Consider the following 25,139-nt stretch of genomic DNA (forward strand, 5'->3'; position numbering starts at 1 on the left):
GAACCGCCGTGGCAGAAGAAGAAACCGGCCCCGAAAACGACGCGGCCACCGGTAGCGGCCCCGCGGCCGTCCGCAGCCACTTCGTCGAGGAAACGGGCGCTGCTGGAGGCCAACGAGGAGGAGGACAGGGAGATCCGGCGCCTGGAGCGGCAGCTGAGGCTCGGCAAGCGCCGCAGGAAGAAGGGGGAGGCCGCGTCCGAGGAGCTGCCGCAGAGCTTCCTGCGGGACGGGCTGGGATACGTGCTGGGCGCCTTGGGCTCCGGCGCCGGCCTCGCAGGGCTCTTCCATAGCAGCGACGAGGAGGAGGACCCGGAGCCTGAGGGGCGCGGGGAGGACCCTAAGAACGCTAGGGAGGACCCTGAGAAGGATGAGGAGGACCCCGAGGAACTGGTAGAGGCCTCTGACGGCTTCGAGGGGTCAGATGGGGAAGGGCGGTGGGACAGTGAGAGCTCGTCCCCCGAGGACAGCAGAGTGCCTGAGAGAAGCGAGGCCTCGGACCCGGAGGAGGAAGAGCAGGAGGTAGGGAGCTGGCTTGAAATAATGCAGACTTGCTTCTCACAGTACACACAAAGCAGACATGATATCTCTTCTGCAATGCGCTGGTGTTTGCTGTCTGACTAGTGTGGAGAGGTGATGGTGAAAACCATGCTGGGTCCAGCAGCAGCATTGACTTCTGTGCTTCTACCAAGTCTAAAGGCACATGCTGGCACATTGCAGCCTAACACACAAAGCCTTGTTTGTGTACACACAATCAACAAATAAAAGGAACAAAAGTGTCACCATACCAGAGCCGGATTAAGCACTTCCCTAAGATCATAAAAAGCCTGTAAGACAATGAATATGCATTGGAAGTTGGAGTTCTTTCTTCCTGTGCATCCCATTTATTCTGCTTGTTTTTGGCTTTGTAGTGCAAGTGGAGAAGAGGAAGCCAAACATTATTTAGCCACATGGCACTGAATTAATCTGAGAACACCAAATGCAGCTGAGGCTTTCAGCTATGGCAGTTTCTGTTGTCTGTCTGGTTAAACTAGCAACCTAAGATGTCAGTTTTATTTAAAGTAATTTACTTAAAACTTCATGGGAAGGGGAGAGGTAGGTTCTTTTGCTTCTCTCAAGCTGATCATAAGCAGTAACTCGCTGCATGCGTTTTTCCTGAATGAGGCTGTTCCTTTGGCATTACTGTATGCTTCACAAAAAGTCTGACATATTAATCTTAAATTGAAATGTATATTTAAGTTCAAGTGTTTTAAATACTAATTTCATCTGCTGATTGTTTTCTTTATAAGGATCATAATCACAGTGCTACAAAGTACATTCCCCCTCAAGTGAGAAAAGCTCAGGAGGCACTCGATGGCAAGAAGAAAGAAGAATTGGGAAGACTAAAGAAAATGGTGAATGGTCTCATTAATAGGTAATGGAATAAGGACAAGTCATTAATCTTTCTGATTCTATGTGACAGTGCTCATCATTCAAAGAAAAGTGGCAGGAAGTGAACTTTTGTCTTCGCAAAGTGTTTTTAAGTTGGCAGCTGTGTCTGCCATCCTTAATAATAATTATCTTTGTTGATAGAAATTCCTCAAAGTTGGTAATTATAGAAGTTGAAAGACCTGGAAAATAAATTTAAGATTGGCACAGCTGCTGCCCACAAGTGCTAGTTATAATTCTCCAAGTGTCAATTTCATTACATCTATTTAAAAAAAAAAACAACAACCTTGCAGTAGGAGATCCCTACTATTCCTCCACCAGTATGCTGTGTTAAAATTGAATAAAACAAATTTGGGGGTTTTAGTTTAGTAAACACAGCAAAATACAAGAGGTCCATTACATTCATCTTCTTGCTCATTTTAGAGGAGCTAGCTGGGCTTAAAAAACAGGTTGCAAGTTAGATGCCTTGAAAATGGTGGAACCGTGCAAAGAGGCAAAATAGCAAACATTGAATTTTGTTTCTCAACAGGTTGAGTGAGCCAAATTTGTCCTCCATCTGTGGACAGCTGGAAGAGCTCTACATGGCCAACAGCAGAAAGGACATGAATGAAACTCTAACAAGTATCCTTATGAATGCTTGTGTTACTGCAGTTGCTATGCCTGCAAGACTGATGATGGAACATGTCCTTTTGGTCAGTGTTCTTCACCATACAGTAGGAACTGAGGTAATTCTTGTGGCAGGGACTAATAGGGTTGAATGATACAAGTTGGGGAACATACTGATACTTCACTTCGAGTGCCTTTTAGTTTGACTGTGTGTCACTAAATAAAATCTGTAGATATTCTCATATGCTCAAGAGAACATTTGTGCACTGTGTGTATACAGGTAAGAAAGACTACAGTTACAGGAGTCCTTTCACATCAGTGGAAAAAGTCCCTTTGGTTCTCTTAAAGCCCAGTTCTGCAAATCATAACTAGATATAAGGACTCCAGAATGTCAAAAACTTAAGGAATTATGGCAGCTTTCTCAGAAGTTGGGGCTTTTTTGTATTTTTGAAGTTAATGGATGATGGAGGCATAATATGTCTTGCTTAGTGTCAGGAAGCTGAAATTACAAAGGAAGTATTTGAGCTAATTTCAGTGACATTTTCATTAGAGAATTGAGGTGTTTCAGTAGAGTATTCCCATCTAATTACATTCTCATCTTACATCCAGTGCACAAACTGTGTTGATGCAAGTTCTCCGTTATGTATTTGTTGACCCAAATAATAACTGGTCTCTGAAACCACATTAAATATCAGATGGATGCAGTTACACCAACTTCCCTACACAGGCTTGCTGCTAAACTTTTTGTTTCTCTGCTTTCTGGAAGGCTGTTGTTAATACAAGTAATGCATGATACTATAACACCACTTTAAGAGGAGAAATGTAATCCACTCAGAAGATGAAACTAGGATAGTGTGTAATAGGCAGCTGATATTCAGACTATCTTCTGTACTAATGACCCTCTTACTCAGCACCTTTGATGATAAGTGTTCTGTTCGCGAGGAAGCAAAATTGTTTCTGACAGGTTCTCAGCAATAGTAGGCAAAGCATTCACAGGTAGGCTAATAGCCATATACAGAAAGAAGAACAGAGCTCACCCAGCTGGTGAAGGGGCTTTTTAGCTATGCGTCACTCCTGAGTGAAGCAGCCCAAGTCCAAGAGATGCTCTCCTTTTCAGTGGCTGGTTCTTATATGAGCCCAGGGGAGCTCCACTCTGGGTCCTCCCCTTCTGGTCAAGTGGGGAGTGTAGTTGCAAACAATTTAGCTGTGCTCCCTGCGCCAGCCACACCCCTTCACTAGGTGCTCTATCACCACTTCAAGCTGTGTCCTGACAGTTCCCCTACAATACGTTTGTAGCATTTAACTATATTTTGAAGTGTCGTAGGGTTTTTTTTTTCCATAAAATAAATCTAGTGTAGGTATTACTCATAAATGTAACACAGCTGCATTTTGGATTAGCTTGGTCAGTGCAAAAGTTAAGGTTATAGTGGCTGGGTGTATACATTTGTGCTGGATAGTTTAATCTTCAGTTACTGGAGGTTTGGCATGCAAGTCAGTGCTACTGCCAGGACTTACATACAGAATTGGATTAAAAAAAAAAAAACAACCAGCAAATATTAACACAGTAGTAATGGTGAGGAGAGTGGGCTGACGGGAGTCGTGTTTGAACTCTAGTACTAATGTGTTCATTACTGTTATTTACCTAACATTACTGTCAATTACCTAACTATGCTTTGATATGCTTTTTATTTCCAATCCTTAGCATTCTTTTTTTCCTCATACATACAGATTCTGGGTGTTTTTTTTTTTCAGCTGTGCCTCTTACAGCTGGCTGAGTCTTATTCCCACTTTAAAATCAGCTTAAGCTCATGCACTTCACTGCAAGTGAAAACTTGTTATGTTTGGGTTTGTTTTACTTCACCACCTATTAAATACTTTGCTTTAGAATGCTGAACTATGATGCATATGGTTTTGAACACGCAGCTTTTACTGGATGAATGGTTAGCTGTAACAACTTGCCAGTCCGGCAGCAGAGAAGATGTTTGTGAAAACTGAGTGAGCAAATTGTGGTGTGTGTGTACTGTAATTTCAGAACACTTGCTTCTTTTTGCATAGACTTTAAAAGGCATCTGTGTGGCATGTATGAGGTTAAGTAACATATGCTTTAAGAATATGTGACACGATTATGTATATGTAGTACATCCATATTTGTTGATGGGAACAACAATATTTCTTTAAAATTAATATCAGTGTCCCTGAAATGAGTGTGTTGCAGATGTCTGTAAAATCTACCAGTGTTTAAATGCTGACTACTTTTTTCCTTATTGGAACTATTGCCAGGTCGGCGCTCACTTTTTGGAAGCTGTGGTGAAGAAATTTGATGAACTCAATCGCAGTGATGCTGAAGGGAAAGAATGTGAAAATCTGCTTGCCTTGATTGCCCATCTTTATAACTTTCATGTAGTTCATTGCCTGCTGATCTTTGATATTCTGAAGAAACTTGTTAGCAGTTTCACTGAAAAAGATATTGAACTCATTTTGTTTCTTCTGAAAAACGTGGGCTTTTCCTTGAGAAAAGATGACGCGTTGGCTTTGAAGGACCTGATCAGTGAAGCCCAGAGCAAAGCAAACGCGGCAGAGAAGGAACTTAAGGATCAGACTAGGGTATGTGTATATTATGGATTTTCTTTTCTGAATCAGCCCTGCCAGGTATTTGGGTACATGTGTTAATTTACCAAAATGCTTTCTGCTGTACTCCAGGTTCTCATTTAGAGCTCAATCATTGCATTTAGTTATTTACTTTCTCCTTATCTGTCTAGCAGCTGGTGAAACTAGAGTTGTTGTGTGTATTATGCAATGGATAATTCCTCTGTTTCATGTCACATTTTACACTTCAAAAAGTTTGGTGTTTAGCAGCTAAGACTTTGAATTCAAGCTTGAACCCAAGTGAATACAATAGGAGTTAAAGTAAACATCCTTCTCTGTATTTGTATCCATGCCATCTGAATTTCAAAGTACATTGCCAGATCAGTTCCTTATTCCCACAAAGCAGTATTTTCAAAACACATTTTCTAGTTTTTTACAAAACAAACTTGCAGCACGCAATTCATATAAATATTTCTTTTTCCCTGTAGGTTCGCTTTATGCTAGAGACCATGTTGGCACTGCGGAATAATGACATGCGTAAGATTCCTGGTTATGATCCTCAACCAGTTGAAAAACTCCGCAAATTGCAAAGAACGTTGGTGAGAACTTTCTTGACAGATGTAGCACAGCTGCTCTTATGCTACAGATGATTAATTCTGGCTTATGTCAGCTCGATGATGTGCAATAAACTCTAATATGTAGTATAGGAATAGTTATGTTTATATAATACGTGTATGTACATTGTGTGTGTGCGTGTATGTATGTAAAAATAAATATTTGGGAATCCTTTAAACAATCTTAAACTCTTGTGGTCAAAAATGGCTTTACTACTTGAACAATCTCCTGCCAATCAGCCTTCTGCAGAAGAATCTGCTAAAATACATAATATTTAATCAAAGACGTTGAGACAAAGTCCATGTCTCTGTCCATGACAGAGATTGTGGAACGTTTAATGATTGTGTAGAAGAAATGAGTCATCATAACAAGTTATTTTTTTCCAAAGATTTTTTTATGCATAGATACAGATATTGCTCCTAAGTTGACCATAATTCTGGAAGCTCTGAAAGCTTTCATGTGTTGCTTTTTTTTCCTTATTTTCATATTTGGGAGCCTTGTGGATAGTGTCTAAAACAATTCAGTTTTGATTTCAGTTCAAATTTGATCAGCTTCATCTGTTTGAGAAACTAGAGCTAAAGGAAAATTGGTAAACTTTCTTCAGGTTGCTGCTTAGAAGAACAGATGGTGGAATTAAATTAAAGATCTTTTGGAGATCAACTTTTCTGAGTTTATTTATAACATTTATTTAAAAGTAATTTTAAGTAGTTAAAGTATCTTTAAAAATATCTTCAAAAACACTATTTTTGTTCTTCAGATTCACAGCAGTAGTACTGGAAAAGAAACACAGCTCCGTGTCTCCCTGGAGTCCCTCCTCAATGCAGATCGGGTTGGTCGCTGGTGGATCATAGGCTCATCCTGGAGTGGAGCACCAATGATCAATAACACAGACAGCAAGACTCAGCAAAAATTGCATATTGGAAAGGTAATTCCAAGCAGTACTGGTTATAAATCTAATTGTTGTCTGTGTTCTTCTGAATGTTCTTCATATTGGTGAATAACTCATTTTGGAGCCCACAAAAACCACTTTGTGGACTCCTGTAAGGTGAAACTTTTGAATTGTAAATTCTGCTCTTAAAATTTTCGAAGTATTGGACTCACGACCTTGGTAAGAGCTATTATTGTTGTAATACTTTGTTATAGTTTGTTTTCTTATTGTCCTGTGCAATTTTAACTGTGGCATTGCAAAAGTAACTTGTTACGTGAAATGGAAGAAGACACTTAAAGTAAATTTGATTATTTGAATTCTTCTATGTAGTGTTGTCTGTCCATGGGTGGCATATATCTAAGCTGGTTCTAAAAGTAATTTGTTGAGATGGTAATGGCATGGTCCCATACATTAGGGAAGCACTTCTTAAAAGTAATTGGCACAATTAAAGTAGATTTCCATAGTTGAAAAAGCTCCTGATGACGCCTATACCTCTATTGGACAAAAGTTCAGGACCTTTGGATTCGTGCTTTACCATTTACTGGAGATTTTCATTAATGGTCCTATTGGAGGCTTCACAGAAATAACTCTTAAAGCTTTTTTTTTTTTCCCCCCCTTTCAGGTGAGTTCAAAGATAATGGAGCTTGCTCGTAAGCAGAGGATGAACACTGATATCAGGAGAAGTATTTTCTGTGTATTGATGACAAGTGAAGACTTCATGGATGCCTTTGAAAAGCTACTTAAGTAAGTACTGTCTAGGTTGGAAGAAAGCTCAGGACTAAAACTGACATTTAGCTGGGTAGGAAAACTAACATTGCTGGTCTGGGCTTAACAACTTGTAATCAATAATATGATCACAGAAGTGTGTAACTAGGGATGCACATGAGGATGGATAAAAGGGTGAGAGGGGAATCAAAATTCTGTAAGGACTACTAGGGGTCAGGCAGAACTAACTGGCAGTCAGGGGAAGTAAGTAGCTCCTCCTCTTGGCATTCATGTCCAGAACTGTGATTTACACCATCTTTTGATTTGAAGAGCCTCTATGTTTTTTCCATTGAAAAAATATGGATCCCAGTCTAGCAGATCCCAGTCTGTTGCAGGCTTGCTCTTGCCACCTTGTTCATCTCTGTCCATACTTATAGTAGTGTTCTAGCACCTGAGCCTCCCTTCTGCAGAATGTATTCCATCCTGGAGAATTTATTAGCTTTGGGTTTGCTCCGGGGTCACTTATCATGTTAAGACCAGTTTCCACAACACTTAGAAAACAGTTTTTTAGAAGACTGTGATCAGAGAAAAGCTGAAACTGAGTTATTCTTTCTGTCTGTCAGCGTATTAATTGCAAGTCTTTAGTAACTGGGAAGGGGGGGATCAGGTCTGAACTTTCCTGTTGCAGTCTTGTAATTCAAAGGAATTGTTTTACCAGGATGGCATGCAATTATTTAATTTGCTAACCAAACCAAAACAGACTCTGTAATAAAGTCAACTAATATTTGATTAAATGCCACTTCTGCAAAACACAGCTTGGATTTAAGACTGCGGTGGAACCATTCCAATATCTTAATATGGCCTTGTTCAATTAAAAGAAATTAGCTGCTGCTGCTGCAGTTCTTGCCAAGGCCTGGTAGCTCAATTTGCAAATTGATCCTTGCCTCTCATCTGTGCTATTTAAACTAGTATACAAATCTGTATACACACAGGCTTGTCAGAAGAACTACGTCTGCAGATTGCCTGATGTGCGTCAATAATGATTTTTATGCAGCAAATGCAGATAGAGGAGGACTCTAAAATCTGCCCACATCTGGCAGAGTATAATGCAAAGTACACAGAATTGTCACTGAAGGAATTAACTTCAATATGAACATGCTTTCCAGAGTGTTTGGAAATTTACGTTCATATATTTGATGTCAGTCTCTTGAAGAAGAGCATGAGAAATACATAAAGATGTATTTTAATTGCACTTGTTGATTCATCTGCTGCTAGGTCTCTGGCAGACTTGGTGTGGTGGTTTAAATCACCATTTTAAATCCAGGCTGCTGTAACTTGCTTCTCTTTCTCTTCCTTTCAACAAAAGCAAGCCATTAGCTTGTAGCCAGAACAGCTCCCTGAAGTGGCTCAACATGAGAGTGTTGGGAACATGACTGGAGCCAGAGTGAGAGTTGATCCGTTTCATTATCTGAAAGGCTGCACATCCTTACCAAATCACATACTCATACTAGAGGGGAGATGAGTGCTGCTTAAATCTGAGAACAGGCAATTTCTTAAGCTATTTCATAGGCATGAAGAACTGAAAATGCTCTGCATTTCACAAAATAATTGAAAGAGTTGTAGAAGTCTTAGATATCCTGTTGGACTGTGTTGTGCAATTGAGAACAACGAGTATGTGATTGTATCTACTGTAATCACTTGTTTCAACTTCTAAAAGGTGATACTGAATATTGCTATTTTTGATCTGGGGCCAGTGATAGTTGTGAGCTTCAGCTGATGATACCTAACCTACTTGGAGGCAGGCTTATGTTGGTGATAAAATATCTACCTTAGAAGTAGTTATTCCATATATAGAGGGAGATTTTTAAAATGATCAAGACTCGCAAGTCCATGGGGGTGTTGTACCTCTTGAGTGATTTAATGGTTGAGGTGATTGCAGCTTCTTTATTGAAAATTACCAGGCTTCTGGAATCTGTACAGCTTTACAGTGAAGTTATTTAGGAGTACGAGATCTGAAAAGAAGTACTGCTGGGTCACTGAATAAGTGAAGATAAGAACAAAACCAAATTTCATAATGCTGTTTTACTTGGTTACAACTGTTTGGCAACATGAATATTTCCAAAATACCTAAGTCATGTTAGAAGTGATAATGAATAAGGAAAAGGAGACTGTACCAAATCAGTGACTGCAGTGTGACTTCATCTCTTAGATATGTTCCAGATAGCTGAGAACCTGTATATTTTTCTCTGAAAAGACTCCTGTAACCAACTCAGACACACTTTGGGTGATAGGAGAGCAAATAAATGATATCCAAGACCTAGCAGTTACAGTGCTGTTTTGTTTTGGGAAGACAGGCTTAAGATTTCACTGCTTATTAGAAATCAACCTAGAAATCATCCTAAATTTTTCAGTTGTAAAACCTTAAATTCTGTTCTTTGGCTGAATGGCAGTATTTTTTTCTGGTACATATCTATGATCAAATGTAATGGCAGGTGTCTGGAGCAACATACAGCCAATGGCTGTTAGACTCAAACTGTGACAGCCTGTACTCTACAGACTGTAGAGCAAGTTCCAGTGAGGTCGAACTTAGTTAGAAAATACGTTTGAGTTATATTGATGCCATAAGAAACTTGAGCTTGAAGCAATGAAAATAATTTTGTTTGACATTTTTCAGATTATAATATTAAGCATTCTTCATTTTAATTGGTTTTAATGCTGCCAAGTGTTTGACAGCCCTGGAAGCTAAATCATATTATTCACAAGAACAGGTGCATTATGAGTTAGTTGCTGCTCCTTGCCAAAGTGCCTCAGCCCTCTTTCACAGTGGTCAAATGCTCAAGTGGGAAGGCTATTCGTCCTTGGCCTTGATGTTAAGAGACAGACAGTGTAACTTCTTACTGATATTGTTTTCTTGCTTTTGTTCTGATACTGTAGATTGATACTACAGTACCTCTGTACTGGTACACTGAGTTGCAGTGTTCTCTGCAGTATTTCTGCTTTCAAAGGTGCAAACAATGACAGATTCCATGATGACACATCATCTCTGTTTTCCTTTGTGGAAAGCTTCAAACAGGGAGTGGGCTACTTTTCCCTTCCCAGGATGGAATTATACTTGGATTACTCCACCTCTGTCCATTTTGGTATTGCTTTTGCAGCTACTTCTTTAACACCATTAATGCTGCAACACTTCCATGTTGCTATACCAAAATACTGATTTAGCTTACAGTTTAAAGGGTTTGATTCTATTCAAGAACTTCCCAACAGCTAGAATTGAATTAGATTTGTTTGTGGGGTTTTTGTGCTATTTTGTTTTGAAGGTATTAAAAATGTTGACTGCTGTAGATGTCTTTTTTTTCCCCTTACTAAATTATTTTTATTCTCTTGCCTGAATTTTAGGCTTGGGTTGAAAGATCAGCAGGAGAGAGAAATTGTTCACGTTATCCTTTATTGCTGCTTACAGGAGAAGACATATAACCCCTTCTATGCATTTTTGGCTAGCAAAATTTGTGGATATGAAAGACGATTTCAGGTAAAGAAGCTTCCACTTTCAGTGCTATATTGTAGTGAGTCAGAACTAGGCATTTGACAGTAGATGCATGCCTGTTGACATCTCATTATTCTGAGGAAGAATTCTCACTGTATATGGATGCATTCAGTAAGATATAAGTCAGCTCTGAGTAGAAAACAAAATTTCTTCTGTAGAAGGTTTGCAATCTTCTGTTTTGCACATTTAGAAAGGAATTGAACAGTCTGATCAAACATTTCCTGGTAAACAGAAGGCTCATAAAGAATAGAAGATCCAAAGATTTTGCTGTTTCTCACCTAAACAGTCATTTGGTTGATTTGGTTGTTTTGTTTTATTTTGTTTTAATACTTAGGTGACATTTCAGTTTAGTATTTGGGACAAAATCAGAGACTTGGGAAACTTGTCAGCCAGTGCCATCTGCAACTTGGTATCGCTGTTGGTTCACCTACTAAGGACAAAGTCCTTGCCACTTTCAGTTCTCAAGGTTGGTGTATTTTACTTTAAAATATAAATACTTTAAAATACTTTAAAAATAATTGTGTGCTCTCCTTGCATTTACAAGTTCTGTCTAAAATGTATATTCTCTGTTACCTAGATGGTGCTCTATCTGTTTGTTATCATAAAGATGAAAGGTCGTTCTAAAATCAGCAGATTAATTTCACTGCCTACACTAATGCTGTCCTTTGGGGATAAGGGAGCCTAGGCATACAAAAATCCTCAAGAACACAGTATAGAAACATCTTTGTATCTAGTACTCAGTCCATTGAGCTTAGTAGGCTTGGCTGACTGCCTTGCTATTGTGGCTTCTGCACCAAACCCAGGGTTCTGATGTTTTGTGCTGCCCTAATTCATGGGGGTTGCATCTGTCTTACTGACGTAACCCAGGGAACCAGTGCTGCTGCTCTCCCAAACTGAGAAGCTGCCTTGGAACAGGTGATTTAAGTCTCACGACTGTTGCCACAGGCAGTGTTACTGGATCCCCACTATATGTACAGGGTAAACAAACCATTACAATCCCTGCAGAATTCCATATGTAGAACATTTGTAAGATTTGGAACTGAGGCCGTTTCATTGGCAGGCCGATTTTGTGCCATGCATTTTAGTTGCTGTTGGTTTTTATTAGACCCGGAAGAAATATACAGAGTGCTTGGATTTCAGAATTAGAAGACTAGAATTTATTTAGAAGAGTGATTGCAATGTGGTAAGCAGGCAATATTCTAGATTATTCAAGGTACTTCTGAAGTACTTATCTAATTGAAAATTTATATATTTGTACTCTGTTACTGTTGGACAAGTTATTCCTTAGAAACTTGACTGCTTCCTTTTTGATTGGCTTTATGGAAGCAGTGTGCTCAGATAATTCTTCTGTGCCAAACCTCAGACTCGGTATATATGGAAGGCCAGCAGGTTTGCTAAGAGTTCTGCTCACTGTGAAGAAAATTCAGTTGTTTGAAATACTTGAGCTGAATTAATTTTTTCTGTTCTAAACCAGGTAATTGAATTTGGTGATCTAGATAAACCCAAAGTCCGTTTCTTGCGACAAGTACTAAGCATGCTGTTAGTCAAAACAGATGATGATGACATTAATGATATTTTTGGGAGGTAAGTCATCAGAGAATCTTTCATTAGTAGTAATTTAAAAAAAGATAAGAACTTTGCCTGTTTTGTTTGGAATTATACACTGCCTTTCTCAAAGGCCAGACATCCAATCTTGAAAAGCAAACTTGCCTGGGGGGAAGCTGGAAGTGGGGGGCAGCAGGTATCACTTGTTTGTTAGTGCAGGTTGTGATACACATGCAGCTGTGAAAAGTATTACATCAAATATCTGAAAGCCTTATGTATGTTTCATAGGATTTTCATGAGCAGAGCTCAGTAACCCTGAATACCTTATTGCTTTGCCATCTGTGTGCACCGAGTTTCAGTCTTTGCTGGTAGATTTCTCTAGTAATTCTTCCTTATTATTTTCTTTCTTCTCACACTAATGAGGGAAAGCTTAAAGGTTTTGTTTTTATTATTATTTTTTTAATGAAGGTTGTGTAGGATCTTATTTTTATACACAGGACAGGGAACTTTTTATAATCCTTCTCCACAGTGTTCAAAAGACATCAGTTATTTTGAAGAGACTAAAATATTGTCCTGATGCTTCCATTTCACCTAATCCATTACAAGCTATAAACAGATCTGCAAACACCCATCTAAAATTGACTTCCAACATTTTGGTTGTAGTGGAGACAGCCATAATTTACAGCTGACTCCAGGAAGTGACTTGTATTGCAGTCACAATGTCACATAAAGTTAGGAGGAAGTTGTTTCAACCATTATGCTGTAACATGAGGAATTTCAAACTCAGTGTTTGCTTTGGTTTTGAGGTGTTGTTTGTCTGCTTGTTTGTTATGTGCAATGTAGAAGTCTAATACTATGTTTTGATCTGTATCTTTACAGGATATCTGACAATCCTAAACTGGGACTGCTACGGGAAGGCTTGAAACTGTTCCTTACCCACTTCTTACTGAAAAATGCACAAGTCCAAAGCAGTGATGAAGAAACTGGCTTGTTAAAAGAAAGAGCGGAACTTGCAACCAGAGCTTTGCAAGCAAAAGAATCCAAATTCAAACTGTAGTTCTGTTTATCAAGTAAAACGTGCAGAAAAATTAGGTTTTCATGTAGCTGCCAAGCTTGTTTAGTCTTTCAGACCCTAATTATTGGGAATGAGGAGAGCCTTCTATCCATTTTTGTGATGGAAACTGAGCTCAGCACACTAGTTACTGGATTAACTGGAGGCGACATAAGGTGTTTCTGAAGAAAGGGAAAATGTGGTGGGTTTTTTGTCATGTCCCTTTAAGTATGGGTACTTCGTGTAGACAAGTATCTGGAGAAGTGGTTGGATTCTATTGTGTAGAATTCCTGCTCAGCAGTAGTGTTCAGCAGTGCATATTTCAGGCTTTCAGGAGACTGACCACCGTATGTTAAAGAAACAGCCTTAACCACAGGCTGTTTAACTACTGTAGTGCATTTTTCTGAAGGAGTGAGCCACTAGATGGCACAAGTACTGATGAGTCAGTTTGGGAACACTTAAAGAAAAAAGTGTCGATCAGCTAATTCTATGAATTGTTGTAGTAAAAAGACTTGGGGATCTGACTTTGCCCAGTTATGTTGGGTGTAGAGATTATGCTCCTTTATGCTCCTTTAACCTGTTTTACTCAGCTTTAAAATTGGAGTTACCAGTTTTATTGTTTGTGCTAATCAGATTTTCTAGGCATGAATAATAGCAGTCTTTTAGTAAGGAAATATCTTTAAGGGTTTGTTTCCACTTCCCATTCAAATGCCTTAAGAATTTTGTGTATGTTTCTTTGTGTAACACTCAGATTATTTTGTCACCCCACAACTACACATGAAACTGATTTTCTGAAGTGTTCTGCTGTTCATATTGTCTTTGTTCCAGCTGGATAGCCAGCAGGGGAATGACCTGAAATGGGGGGGCACTCCCAAGTTCATACTAAGTACTGCATCTACCTGTATGAGGGCTGCCAGCTTAATTTCTATGGTGGGCTTGCCCCAAGCTGCTCAGCAAACCCATCAGTTATGGTGCTTCCTAATTGCATTTGTTACCACTGATTTGTTCTCTTTCTTTGGATTTGTTCCCATTGGGAAAATTTTCTCCCAGAAGGTATCTGCAGGGAAGTCTTGAGTTCTGCAGCAAATGAGCCTTACAAGAATATTTCTTCTTTTTTTTTAATTGGAGCTGAATGTGGAATTTTTTGCTTGGTGTGAGATGCTTTTGGGAGGAGGTCTGCTTCTCCCAGCAGGGAGCTGTTTTTCTGGCCTTCCTCTTCTGGAAAGGACTGGTTAAAGGTTATCCTGGGATTGGAGAGACTCAGTTTCAAAATCACAGATTATGCTTGCACATAGTTTGCAAATAAGAGATATCTAACTTTGCTCACTTTTTTAGTTGCTTTCTTTAGCCTGATTCAGACCACTGGCAGCTTTAACCACTTAGAATTCACAATTTTGCTCAATTGGGTCTTAGATGCAACAGAAGGAAAAGTATGAAATCTTTCCAAAATCCATACTAATTAGAAGTAGTATAGGCACTGTGGTGCTGTGTTTTGGTGGACTGTGTGACACAGAAGGCAGAATGCTGAGATGTCCCCATAAACAGCACCTTTACAAACAACTGTGGTAAATCTGGTCAAGTTTTGGAGGCTGGGCATGGGAGAAAATCTATGCAAGCCTCTAGAAATTGTGTCTGCTGTGGAATGCGTGGGACACAGGTAAAAAGTCACTCCCTCTGGGCCGCAGCAGTCACCCAATTAATTACCTTTTCGCAGGGATTGAGGGGGATCCAGCATTTCAACTTGTTTGTGGTTCAATAACATACAATGCATCGCTCTATGAAGGTGGTCGAGGCAGCTTTGCTCTTGAAGGCAGATCTTGATCCATCTCCCTGGAATTCAGTGCAGCAGGCTGTCCTGCTTGTGTGCCTCGCTCGATGATCAGAACTGAGCACCACTGCCCGTGGAAATACTGCCTGGTGTTTTATGGGTCTGAGCCCATTCCCTTACTGCAGCTGGCTGAGGCAGTGCGGTGCAGGTGTTGCTGTGCAATTAGAGGAGATGTCTTTAACCTTACAGTCTAAAATTACAATTGCTATTTTTTTTTTTTAAAGCATACTTGCCTTATTATTTATGTCAAACGTCTATTGTGTTTTGTTCTAACTCTCAGCTATTGCTTTTTTCTGAAGGAAGCAGACTTTACCTGCCTGCAGCATCACGTTTATGCATAAACATAAATTTTTTTTGAAAAACTGAATTTCCAAGGAAAGCAGCCAAAATCCACTGCATCCTGAGGCTGTAAGGCACATGTGGAAAGGAAAGCTGAGATGACAATACATTTCTTTTAAACCCTGGAGGAAAAAAAACATCCCCAGCAAAGGCAGCCCTGCCAGCGTGTCCCCTCTTATAGTTGGGCTCAGCCCCTATAACAGCAACAAGCCCTGTGCTGGGAGGCACCTCCCTGGAGAACTGCAGGCTGAACATAAGCTGCTAGGGAAAGAATGACAGCTTTGACACTTTCTGCTTTGCCTATCACAGGGTAAATGCTCAGTAGCACATGTACAAAATGCATCTTGCAGAGAATCATAGAATGAGTTGGGAGGGACACTTAAAGGTCTCAAAAGTCATCTGGTCCAACTCCCTGCAGTGAGCTCCACCTACAGCTCTATCAGGTGCTCAGAGCCCCATCCAGTCTGACCTTGAGTGTCTCCAGGCATGGTGCATCCATCACCTCTCTGGGCAACCTGTGCCAGTGCTTCACCACCCTTACTGTAGAAAAAGACTTTTTTAGAGAAGCTTTCCTGCAGGCAAAGTCCTGTAAGAAATGTTCCCTTTTTCATACTAAGAAAGATGCTGCAGAATTCTTACATGAAGCAGAAAAGGGCTTTGAATTAATATAAATACTCCATACCAGAAAGGCGAGCAGCTGCACCAATCCTTACACGTGACAAGCTGGTGGAAAACAGTGGGATTTGCATTAGGTGCCTTTAGCTGCTAGCCGGATGCTTGGGGTTTTTTTTAGCTATACAGCAGAAAGTTTCCCACTTAAAACTACGCAGTAGTACCCCCTCACAGCTATTATCACTGCTTCAGTTTTTGTTTTCTTTTAAGCTGACCAATGATGTTTTTCCCCTTCTCTGTTTTTTGTATCAATATTAACAGGGCAGTAAAGTCTGGTTTTCAGCTTTGGCCGGAGCGTGAGGCTGATAAATCATCCCCAGTCCTTCTGGCAGGGTTTTAGCTCTGCACCTGAGCTCTCCAAGTTCTCCAAGCTTCTGAACTTCCCATTTTCCATTGTCCCGCGCAGGGGGGACGATGAGCTGATAGCAGCCGTGCTCCGAAAGCGCAAACGCAAGCAGGTCTGCCCCGTTAGCAAAGGTGTGCAACTCAACACCGTGCTCCCAGCACATCTGGGATCGCTTGGTTCGCACTGTGAACTCTGTGTGCTGGGGGCTGCAGCCCGGGAGCAGCTGCCAAATGCAAACGGCAGAGCTTTCGGCACAACGAATCCATGAGTGTCAGCACAGAATCACAGACTAGCCTGAATTGAAAGGGACCCATAAGGATCAGTGAGTCCAACCGCAGCTCCACACAGCAGCACCCAAACCCAGCCCTGTTCTCAGAGCAGTGTCCCAATGCTCTATGAACTCCAGCACTGGGGCCGTGCCCTCTGTCCCGGGCAGCCCGTTCCATGCCCACCGCCCTCTGGGGCACAGCCTTTCCCTCACCTGCAGCTGCCCCTCCCCTGACAGCTCCATAATATTCCCTCAGGCCCTGTCGTTGTCCCTGTGAGGAGCTGCGGTCGCCATGATGCCACCCCTCAGCCTGCTCTGCTCTGCGCCCAGAAAAACCCAGGAGCCTCAGTGCTCCTCACACCCTTTGCTTCCAGACCCTTCACCATCTTTGTAACCCTCCTTTGGACACTGTAATAGTTTGATTTGCTTCTTATATCGTGGTGCCCACCCAGTGCTGGAGGTGAGGCTGCACAGCACAGAACAGAGCAGGACAGCCCCTCCCCAGCTCCCTGGCAGTGCTGGGCCTGCTGCCTCCAGGTTGGCCCTTTGGCTCTGGAGCACACTGCTGGCTCAGACCCAACCTGCCCACAGCCAGAACCCCCTGATCCCTTCTCCAGGGCTGCTCTCTAATCCCCCAGTCTGTACATATATCCATACTAATATCCAATACATTCATTACCCCATCCCAGAATGGGGGTCCAGAATCTGATGCTTGCGCTGGTTAAGTTTGATAGGACAATTAGATTCATAGGTCACTTTTCCAAGAGGCATGGGCTATTTGGATGGGACAGATTTCAAGGAATCATAAGTAGAGATGTGACGTTCACCATCCACCACTTCTAGTGACTTCACCCCCTGGAGGAGCTCCCTTCACCCTCTGATGATGCTCATGGATCCCTACTGGCACCAAAATTTCTTAAAACTCATAGGCTAGGACATAATGCTTGGTTGACTCATGAAAACCAGTGCGTGGATGGAAGGCTTTAAAGTGAAAACATTCAGAAATGGCAAAGAAACATGATGTAACTGGAAGGAAAGGTGCACGGCAACAGTGCAAATAGAGACCCTTTATGAATGGTTCTATTAAAGCCTGCTGTCAATAGCAGTGAGTGAAATGGATGTTTCGTTTCCAAATGTGAAAGGTTTCCGAGCATGGCACAGTTTTCACTAAAAATCAGCTGAAGCTGGGAAGGGAGGAGCGCATGGCTCTGCTACAAAGACAAGAGATCCAGATGTACTCAGCTTCACCTTGGGAAAAGAAAATCGTCTTGCTTTCATGTTCTAAGCTTCCACCTTATGCACAAAATCATCTCCCCTCCTCAGCCAAAGCCTTACATTCTGGATTGATGTTTTTTTTCTTAATCTCTATTTCAGCTTGCCCTAAAAGCGTCAACAAAATGATTCTTACTTTCCAGATTTCCCCACCTAAATGGTTAGATCAGATGGAGGCAGCAGCCTGCTGCTGCAGCACTGAATGGCTTTGGCTTTCTTGTCTGCAGTCTGAAGGCAATATGGGAACATCACAACCCCATCAGTGCTTATGGCACTGCCCTTCTCTGGGTCTGGGAGCTCTGAACATCCTTTGGGCTGCTGAGGGAGAAGCAGATCTTTGCTCTTAGCCAAGGTTTGACACCTCCATGGATGCTGAGTTATGCTTTCCCCAAAATGGCTCCTGCAGGGAGGAGCTGGGGCTGCCCAGGGTTGATGCAGAGCTATCTGAGGCACACTGAGGTTTTCTAGCGTTATTCCTCCACTGCTAAAATGGATGCTCACATATCAGCTCTGGGTGTAGTAAAGAGGAAGTTCTGGAAGAGCCAAGGAGTGCCTCTTCCACTTTCAGGCATTTTGCCAATTCCCAGCTGATAAAAGAGCTTCCCACCCTAAATCAACCAGCACCACGAGGGCCTGTACAATGACTGAGGCATTCTTTCTGGACAGATGGTCAGTGGAAAAACAGAAGTACCTGCACCTGTCAGAGCTCCTGGATGGTTGGGACACCCACTCCAGATCCACCGAACAGCTCCTGAATATGGGCTGAAGGTTAAAACGTGGACAAAATATATAAGTTTTGTAACAGCAGACCTTATACTGCCATAGCTGTTACTCCAGCTCCTCGATAGTGATTAATAGTGGCCGTGATCCTTTCAGCAGAGGTCACCAAGGCAAAAAAAAAAGGCACAAAAAGCTGGGAAGAGCAGCTGGGTGATGAAGTGGAGGGCAGGGAGAGGTGAGGCTGCAGGCACGTGTTGTCCCAGCAGAGTGCCTGAAGAGCAGAATTTGGTGCTGGGATGCTCAGGGCAGGACTGCAGGGGCAGCAGCTCTCTGGCTGGCATCGCTCCAGTCTGCTTCTCCTCATATCCAATAGTAAGTGAAAGTGGGAGCTTGGACATCCTCTGGCCTCAGTCGGACACTTCAGGGAAGATGGGGGATAAAAGGTGGAAAGAAGCATGAAAATCCGCGAAGAAGAGCAAGAGATGGGAGCTGGAGAGGGAGGAAGGCAGCACAGACAGTGGGATCCACTGGCTTGTGTTGCTGGATTGCTGTTTTAATTACCCCTGGCAAAAGCACAGTGATTAACATCACTGACTGCAGACAACCTTTATGTAATTACTCATTAACATTTCTAAAATTGCACCCACCTGCTGCAGCAATACATGCTTTAGAGATTCATCATGTCGAAGCCCAGAATGAGCCATCAGCTGTGTGCAGGGTGCTGCACATTGCCAGCTGCTGTTACACTGCAGAAATTAGCAAGAGGAGACTTCCACTCACCTTCCCAAAAAGGCACCGGGTGACTCAGGGCTCCCAGCTGGGCTCAGCCCTGTGCCCCAACCCCAGGCTGCAATCTGTGCTGCCTGCTCTGGTTTATGCTTATGGAAGATGCAACCACAGCCCCTTACAGGGATGGGAATTCTCCATCCCTATGGCATGGGTAGGGGGAGGCAGAATGAGGAGTGCTGCTGCACGCATGAGCACCAGCTGCCAGCAGTTGCAATTGTCCAAGAACATCAGCAGAGGTCCTGTGAATAATAATTCCAAATAATGGGTTAATTAGAGGAAACTGTGATGTGCTTGCAAATGTCCTGCAGGCAGTAAAATGGAGCTCAGCTTCCAGCTACACATTGAGGAGCTCTGTGGGGCTTTACAAAAGCAAGAGCTCGTTGTTCTCTTCATCTGCTGATGTTGGAGAGCATCAGTTAGTTAGCAGTTAGAGATGACTCAGAGAAACCTGTGTCTTTACCAAAAGGAAGCTGGCAGCCACATTTTGATAATAGTTTGTGATCAGACAAGGATCTCTCTGACTTCCCAAATGCTGTGAGCGATTCCCTTCCATGAAGGTACTTCCGTTGCTTCGCCAACAGCCCCAGGGCTCAGTGAGCTGAAGTTGTTCAGTTCCTAGAGCATATTCTTCACGGCAAACAAGTAAATCAGAAGATGGAATATTTGATCTCCAGAGGTACCTTCCGACTCCTACAATTCTGTGATTATGTGATTCTGTGAAATCAGAAAGACCTAGAAAAGGCTAAAATGCCTAATCTCACCCAGGGTAACTCCAATACCCCTTAGCTGGAATGCTGACCATGTGAGCACCAGTGAAAAATACAACACCAACCTGCTGTACCATGGTCACCAAGCAACTCCCAGAACTATGTTCAGCTGCTATTGAGTTATGGGCAGACGTGAATTTTGGGCACCCCACAAAATGCCAAAGAGAGACCATGTTTCCCTGCCAGCTTTTTATTCCATCGTTCATTCTACGTGTCCATTCCCAGGATTCAAACAGGGCTCTGAGGTCCCTTCCAACCCCAATTATTTTATGATTCTATGAGCCATGGATGCCAGCAGCAGGGGAAAGGGGAAAAGGCACTGCAGGAGGATGTGGTGTGGGATGGGATCTTCCTGAGCACTGTATGAAAACTTTATTTAATTCATTTAGCTTTGGATGAGTGGAAGAGTTTGGGCTTCAGAAATAATCAATAGTCCTTCTGCTAGTGAGGAATTCCATCCCCAGAAGTTTCATGGGGGATTATATATTTATGGTTTCCCATTTGAAAGACTTTTAGCAGGTTTACCTCGACCATATGGCTCCTATTTGGGTTCTTTTGTTTTAGCACTTAATGCTTATGAAATTGCCAGTTAATGACATCCATGCCTAAAGCACGGTGCTTTTTTTAAAGGAAAACGTCCTCTCCAGGTCCTTGTTCATACCTCACCACTCCTCGAGTAGGGCAGAGAGGCTTTAAGAGAGCCCTGCTACCTCCTGAGGATGGGTGGGGGAACAAATAGAGTCATTAAATCACAACTGGGGGGATGAGGTCACTATTGGGCACTGGGTTAGAGCCGTGCTGGGCTGTATGTGGGGATGCTCAGTTGGGCAGCGTAGGATAATGGGGTCCCACAACCCCCGCCCCATCCATCTCCACATTCCTTTTATCACTCTGTTCATGAGCCTCGTCCCTTCAAACTGGAAAATCCCAATTAAAGGGATTTTCTCCCCATCGGGATCACCACCTTTGCATCCCACCGTGAGAGGGGCCGCCGGGTGACTGCAGAGCGTTTAATTCCTCCGTGCCCCCTCCTCATTCTCTTTCCCCCTTCCTCTCCTCTCGGTTTTGGAAACACCTGGTAAGCTGTAAAATGATTTACGAAGTGAAAGTGTTAAATGAGGCCACCAGCTGTAAGACTGACAGAGCTTTATGAGTTTTATTAGGTGCCCTATTATGGAAAATAAACTTTAATCCGTCCATAAAAACACAATCTGAAAAACATATTTGCCCTTGTAGTCTGGAACACTGAAGGTATTCTTGTAGGGGCCGGGCTTTAAAGAGATTAATTTTATTGAGACAGACACAATACACCGGCAGCGCTTTGATACGGAGCCCGGCAGTGGCTGCCCGCACCCTGCGCGGCTCTTCCATGGGCTCGGGCACACAGCTCCGCGGCGTGCCGGTGTGCTTCATTAGCGGGGGATAATTGGGTAATTAATGAGTGAAGTGAGGTTCTTTTTGAGGGTGCGATCTCAGGTCGCCCTTGATAAATACATATATTTTAAAATTTAACTTCTTATTCTTATTTTCTCCTTATGATTACTATTACCATTATTCAGGATAACGAGGCAGGCTGCCCGATTTCGGGTATTTCGGGGGAAGTGCAGATGGATCTCAGCCACAGAGGCACATTTGGACTCGGGGGCAAAGAAGCCGCGGTGCTGCGCCGAAGTTGCGCATTGAAAATCGCAAATTTGAGATTGAAAATCGCAAACCCGTCTCTCCTCTCTTTTTCTTTCCTTTTTCTCGCTTTACATTCCCCAAACCCCGCGGCCTGCAAACGAAAGGAAATCGTTGTACCGATTTAAATCAGAGCCCGTAACTCGATTGTTTCCTTGCAAGGGGAGCAGGCATCGATCAGCCTAAATCGAGTTTCCCCGATCAGGTTTTTGACACCTGGGATCTGCCCAGATTTATGCTCTACCCCGGGAGCGGCTTTGAATTACAGCGTATTCCTGGGGAGTGTCGGGCAGTAAAGTCATAAATAACAGCAGTGCCGTTAAATCCCATCCCGGGGAGCGACGCTTGAAGCAATCCGGGATCGGGAACGGGTTTCCTGCGTGCAGAGGACAACTGGGCTGCGCTCCGCGGAACGGGAGAACTGAAGGTTAAGGAGGGACTGTGAAAAGATGCTTTAAAAATAACGACAATAATAAAATAAGAATTAAAAAGAAAAACAGTAACAATAATAAACAAAGAAAGAAGTATACACGATTTTTAAATGCAAAAAATAAAAACATCACATAAATCTTTGTAGAAAACGTCGGAGAGGGAGCAGGACGCGTTTCCGAGGTTCTTTAGCCCGTCTTCTCCCATACAAGCGGTTGCGCCCGGGCTGCGCGGCTGCGGTTCCGCGCGCACGTTGCGCGGACGCGGATCCGCCGTTCGTTAGCAGGGTTGAGCCCCGGGGAGCAGGCGGAGCCGAGGCGGTTGATTGTATTTAAATGCTCTCTAACTGAGCCGGGGAAACGCCGCCGTGACAAGAACCGATTGATCCGCGGATTTATTGGAGAGAGAAAGCGCGGAACGGCCTCGCTCGGCCCTCGGAGGGACTCTTCTCGGCCCCGGGAACCCCTCGTCCCTTCGTACAACCTCTCTCGCCTTCTCAAAAGGCGAATTAACGCCGCTTTGGATCTGCAGCTCCACAAGCGGGTGGAAATCGCACGTCCGACAGCCCCAGCCCCCCCGGCCCAAGGAGCCGCACGCGTCCCCACAGTACAAAACGCTCTTTATTTATATTCCTCCCCCCCACCTCACAGCGGGAGGGGCTGGGTAATAATTTAGCATGCATAAGTAGAGGAATTCATTTTTTTTTTTTTATAAATACGATATATAAAAATAAAGACAGTATCGAGATTTGCAGCAGTTTTAACGTTCATGACATAAACACTTTTCCCGATATATAGTAAGAAGGAAACTGTTCCGATGGGGCAGGGAGGGGACGGGGCTCAAGTCGTAGCCGCTTCTCAGTCAATAATAACACTGTGTGAATCCTCCCTCCCGCTCTGCAGACGGGAGATCACCTTCCGCGTCCCCCTCCGGGCAGGGAGGGATGGGAGAACGAGACGGGGAGCGGGGCCAAGAGGCTCCATTGCCGGGGGCGGCCCCGACGGGGCGGCCTTGGGCTCACTGCGGCTGTGCGGAGGGTGGCGGGGGGGCTCCGGGCCGTCCCCCGGGCTGCGAGTCCTCCTCGTCCGCATCGGAGCAGTCGGAGGAGTGGTAGGGGCAGCACCGCCCGGCCTCAGCCTCTTCTTCTTCCTCTTCTTCTTCCTCCTCGTCCTCGGGCTCACTGTCGGGCAGCTCCCGCAATCGCCTCCCGCCGCCTTTCTCCGGGCCGGGCAGCAGCACCTCCTCGGCCGCTTTGTCCTCTCCTCCTCCTCCCTTCTGCTTCTCAGCCTCCTGTGCCGCCTGCTCCTTCGCCTTTTTGCTGCGCTTCCATTTCATGCGGCGGTTCTGGAACCAAATCTTCACCTAGAAACGGGAGACAACCTCCTCATCCACTGCCTCTCGGTGTGTGTCACCCTCCGTGCCCTCCCCATCCCTTTTTTTTCTTCTTCTTCCCCTTTTAATTACTACTATTTTCCCTTATTTCTCTCCCCACCTGCGTCTCGGTGAGCATCAGCGACGTGGCCACCTCGAAGCGCTTGGGCCGGGAGAGGTACTTGTTGAGCTTGAACTGGTGCTCCAGCTCCAGCAGCTGCTGGCTGGTGAAGGCGGTGCGCGGCCGCCGGCACTTCCCCAGGAGGTTGGACTGCGCCTGAGCTGAGGGGGGAGGACGAGGGGGGGCAAGAGGAGGAAACGCGGGCCATCAACGCGGGGCGGCGTCCGACGGCGGCCCCGGAGGTGGGGACCGGGGGGGGGAGGCGAGGCCGGGAGAGAAAGCGAGAGGGACAGAGGAGCGGCGGTGATGGGGATCCCTTACAGGGCCGAAAAGGTGCGTGTGTATTGAAGGGGGGACAAGGAGGGGGGGGGGAGAGGGTGAAACAAGTCGTTTAAATAAATAAAAAATAAGAAAAAATATCTCTTCGTTCTCCCGAGGGTCGCACAACGAAACGCTGCCGGGAAAGGCGGCGAAGTGGCATCTCCCGGGAGCAGAGATTTGTTGCTTTTAAAAAATCCCGGCGGCGGCAATTAGAGGGATGCGTTAATTAATCCTAACGCCAATGGACGGGATGCTGGTTAACTCCAATCCCTAAACTGGAGCGGCAGCGACCGCATTCAGGAGTGCACCGATAAGGGCCGAGAGACGGGAAACGGCCTTGGAATGAGAAAAAATATGCATATTCTCTATATTGTATATATTTGCCCATTTCCTCCTTTTAATAACGTTACAAATCGAGGATTTCATTAACAAAAATAAATGAAAAGAATGCGGCGGGTTACCGCGCGGTTCTCACCGCAGTTTGGCACTTTCGCTCCTTCGGTTTAGAAATCAGGGAGGGCAGCAGAGGCCCGGGGCTATTTTCGCACCGCGGTGCGATTTTACCATCCCCGTTCCCCCTCCCGCCCCTGTTTGAGGGCAGCGCTCGGACAGCGCTCCTCTGTGGGCTCCCCCCCCTCCCTGAACGCCGCAGACCAAACAACTCCAATCCGAGAGCAAACAATGGGGTTTTGTCTTCACGAACGCGCGTAGAGCACGAGAAAAAGAAAAAAAAAAAAACCGCTTCATATATATTGAAAATCGCGACTAGTTTTTGCTGGCGTGATTTTCTCAAACGACACCGCGGGTGCCGCTCTGCGCGCAATTCCCCGAGCTCAGAGGATGGTGTTTTAAATCCATCAGTCAAAGGAGAAAAAAAAAAGTCAATAAGCACAAGGGTGATATGGGGGGGATGCCCGGAGCTGCCCTTGCAGCGCCCTAGGGTTGCGCGGAGCGGTCGAGGCGCGCTGCCATCTCCGCGCGTGTGAAAAGGGGGGGAATCCTATAGCAGGAGTAGTGAGGGATTGAGGACGGATATCCCCTCGTTATAATAATTATTGATTTAAACTAGTAATAACAATACAGCATACCCCGATAGGGAGGGTTTAAGGGAAGCCTCGGGAGACGGGGAGGGAGCAGCGCATACTCACAGCCGAAGTCGGGCATCTTGGGCAGGATCATGCCGGCCGTGCTCGCCCGCAGCCACTGGTCCA

At 44.0% G+C, this 25,139-nt stretch overlaps 2 protein-coding genes across 2 annotated transcripts; one reads left to right on the top strand and one right to left on the bottom strand.

The window, feature by feature from the left end:
- NOM1 (nucleolar protein with MIF4G domain 1) lies at nt 1-13,801 on the top strand (the record flags this gene model as incomplete). Its single annotated transcript, XM_010712420.2, has 11 exons — nt 1-519; nt 1,287-1,411; nt 1,955-2,150; nt 4,312-4,635; nt 5,106-5,216; nt 5,990-6,157; nt 6,783-6,904; nt 10,262-10,394; nt 10,744-10,875; nt 11,884-11,993; nt 12,834-13,801. Coding segments are annotated over 11 exons (2,118 nt in total), but the record flags the coding sequence as incomplete, so codon positions are not given.
- Nucleotides 13,802-21,140: 7,339 nt separating this feature from the next.
- Nucleotides 21,141-25,133, bottom strand: MNX1 (motor neuron and pancreas homeobox 1). The gene is made up of 3 exons (XM_019616259.2): nt 25,077-25,133; nt 23,608-23,768; nt 21,141-23,477 (listed from the first exon to the last, which is right to left on the bottom strand). The coding sequence occupies exons 1-3, from the start codon at nt 25,105-25,107 to the stop codon at nt 23,133-23,135; spliced, it is 537 nt and encodes a 178-aa protein (XP_019471804.1). The 5' UTR covers nt 25,108-25,133; the 3' UTR covers nt 21,141-23,132.
- Between the last annotated feature and the right edge of the window lie 6 nt (nt 25,134-25,139).

This window comes from Meleagris gallopavo, chromosome 6, assembly GCF_000146605.3.
Source record: "Meleagris gallopavo isolate NT-WF06-2002-E0010 breed Aviagen turkey brand Nicholas breeding stock chromosome 6, Turkey_5.1, whole genome shotgun sequence".
Taxonomy (NCBI): domain Eukaryota; kingdom Metazoa; phylum Chordata; class Aves; order Galliformes; family Phasianidae; genus Meleagris; species Meleagris gallopavo.

Coding starts and splice junctions, on each gene's coding strand:
- MNX1 (XM_019616259.2), bottom strand. CDS start 25,107: ATGATCCTGCCCAAGATGCCCGACTTCGGCT. Junction 23,769..25,076: donor CAAGATGCCCGACTTCGGCT/GTGAGTATGCGC, acceptor CTCCCCCCTCAG/CTCAGGCGCAGTCCAACCTC. Junction 23,478..23,607: donor TGATGCTCACCGAGACGCAG/GTGGGGAGAGAA, acceptor TCCCGTTTCTAG/GTGAAGATTTGGTTCCAGAA.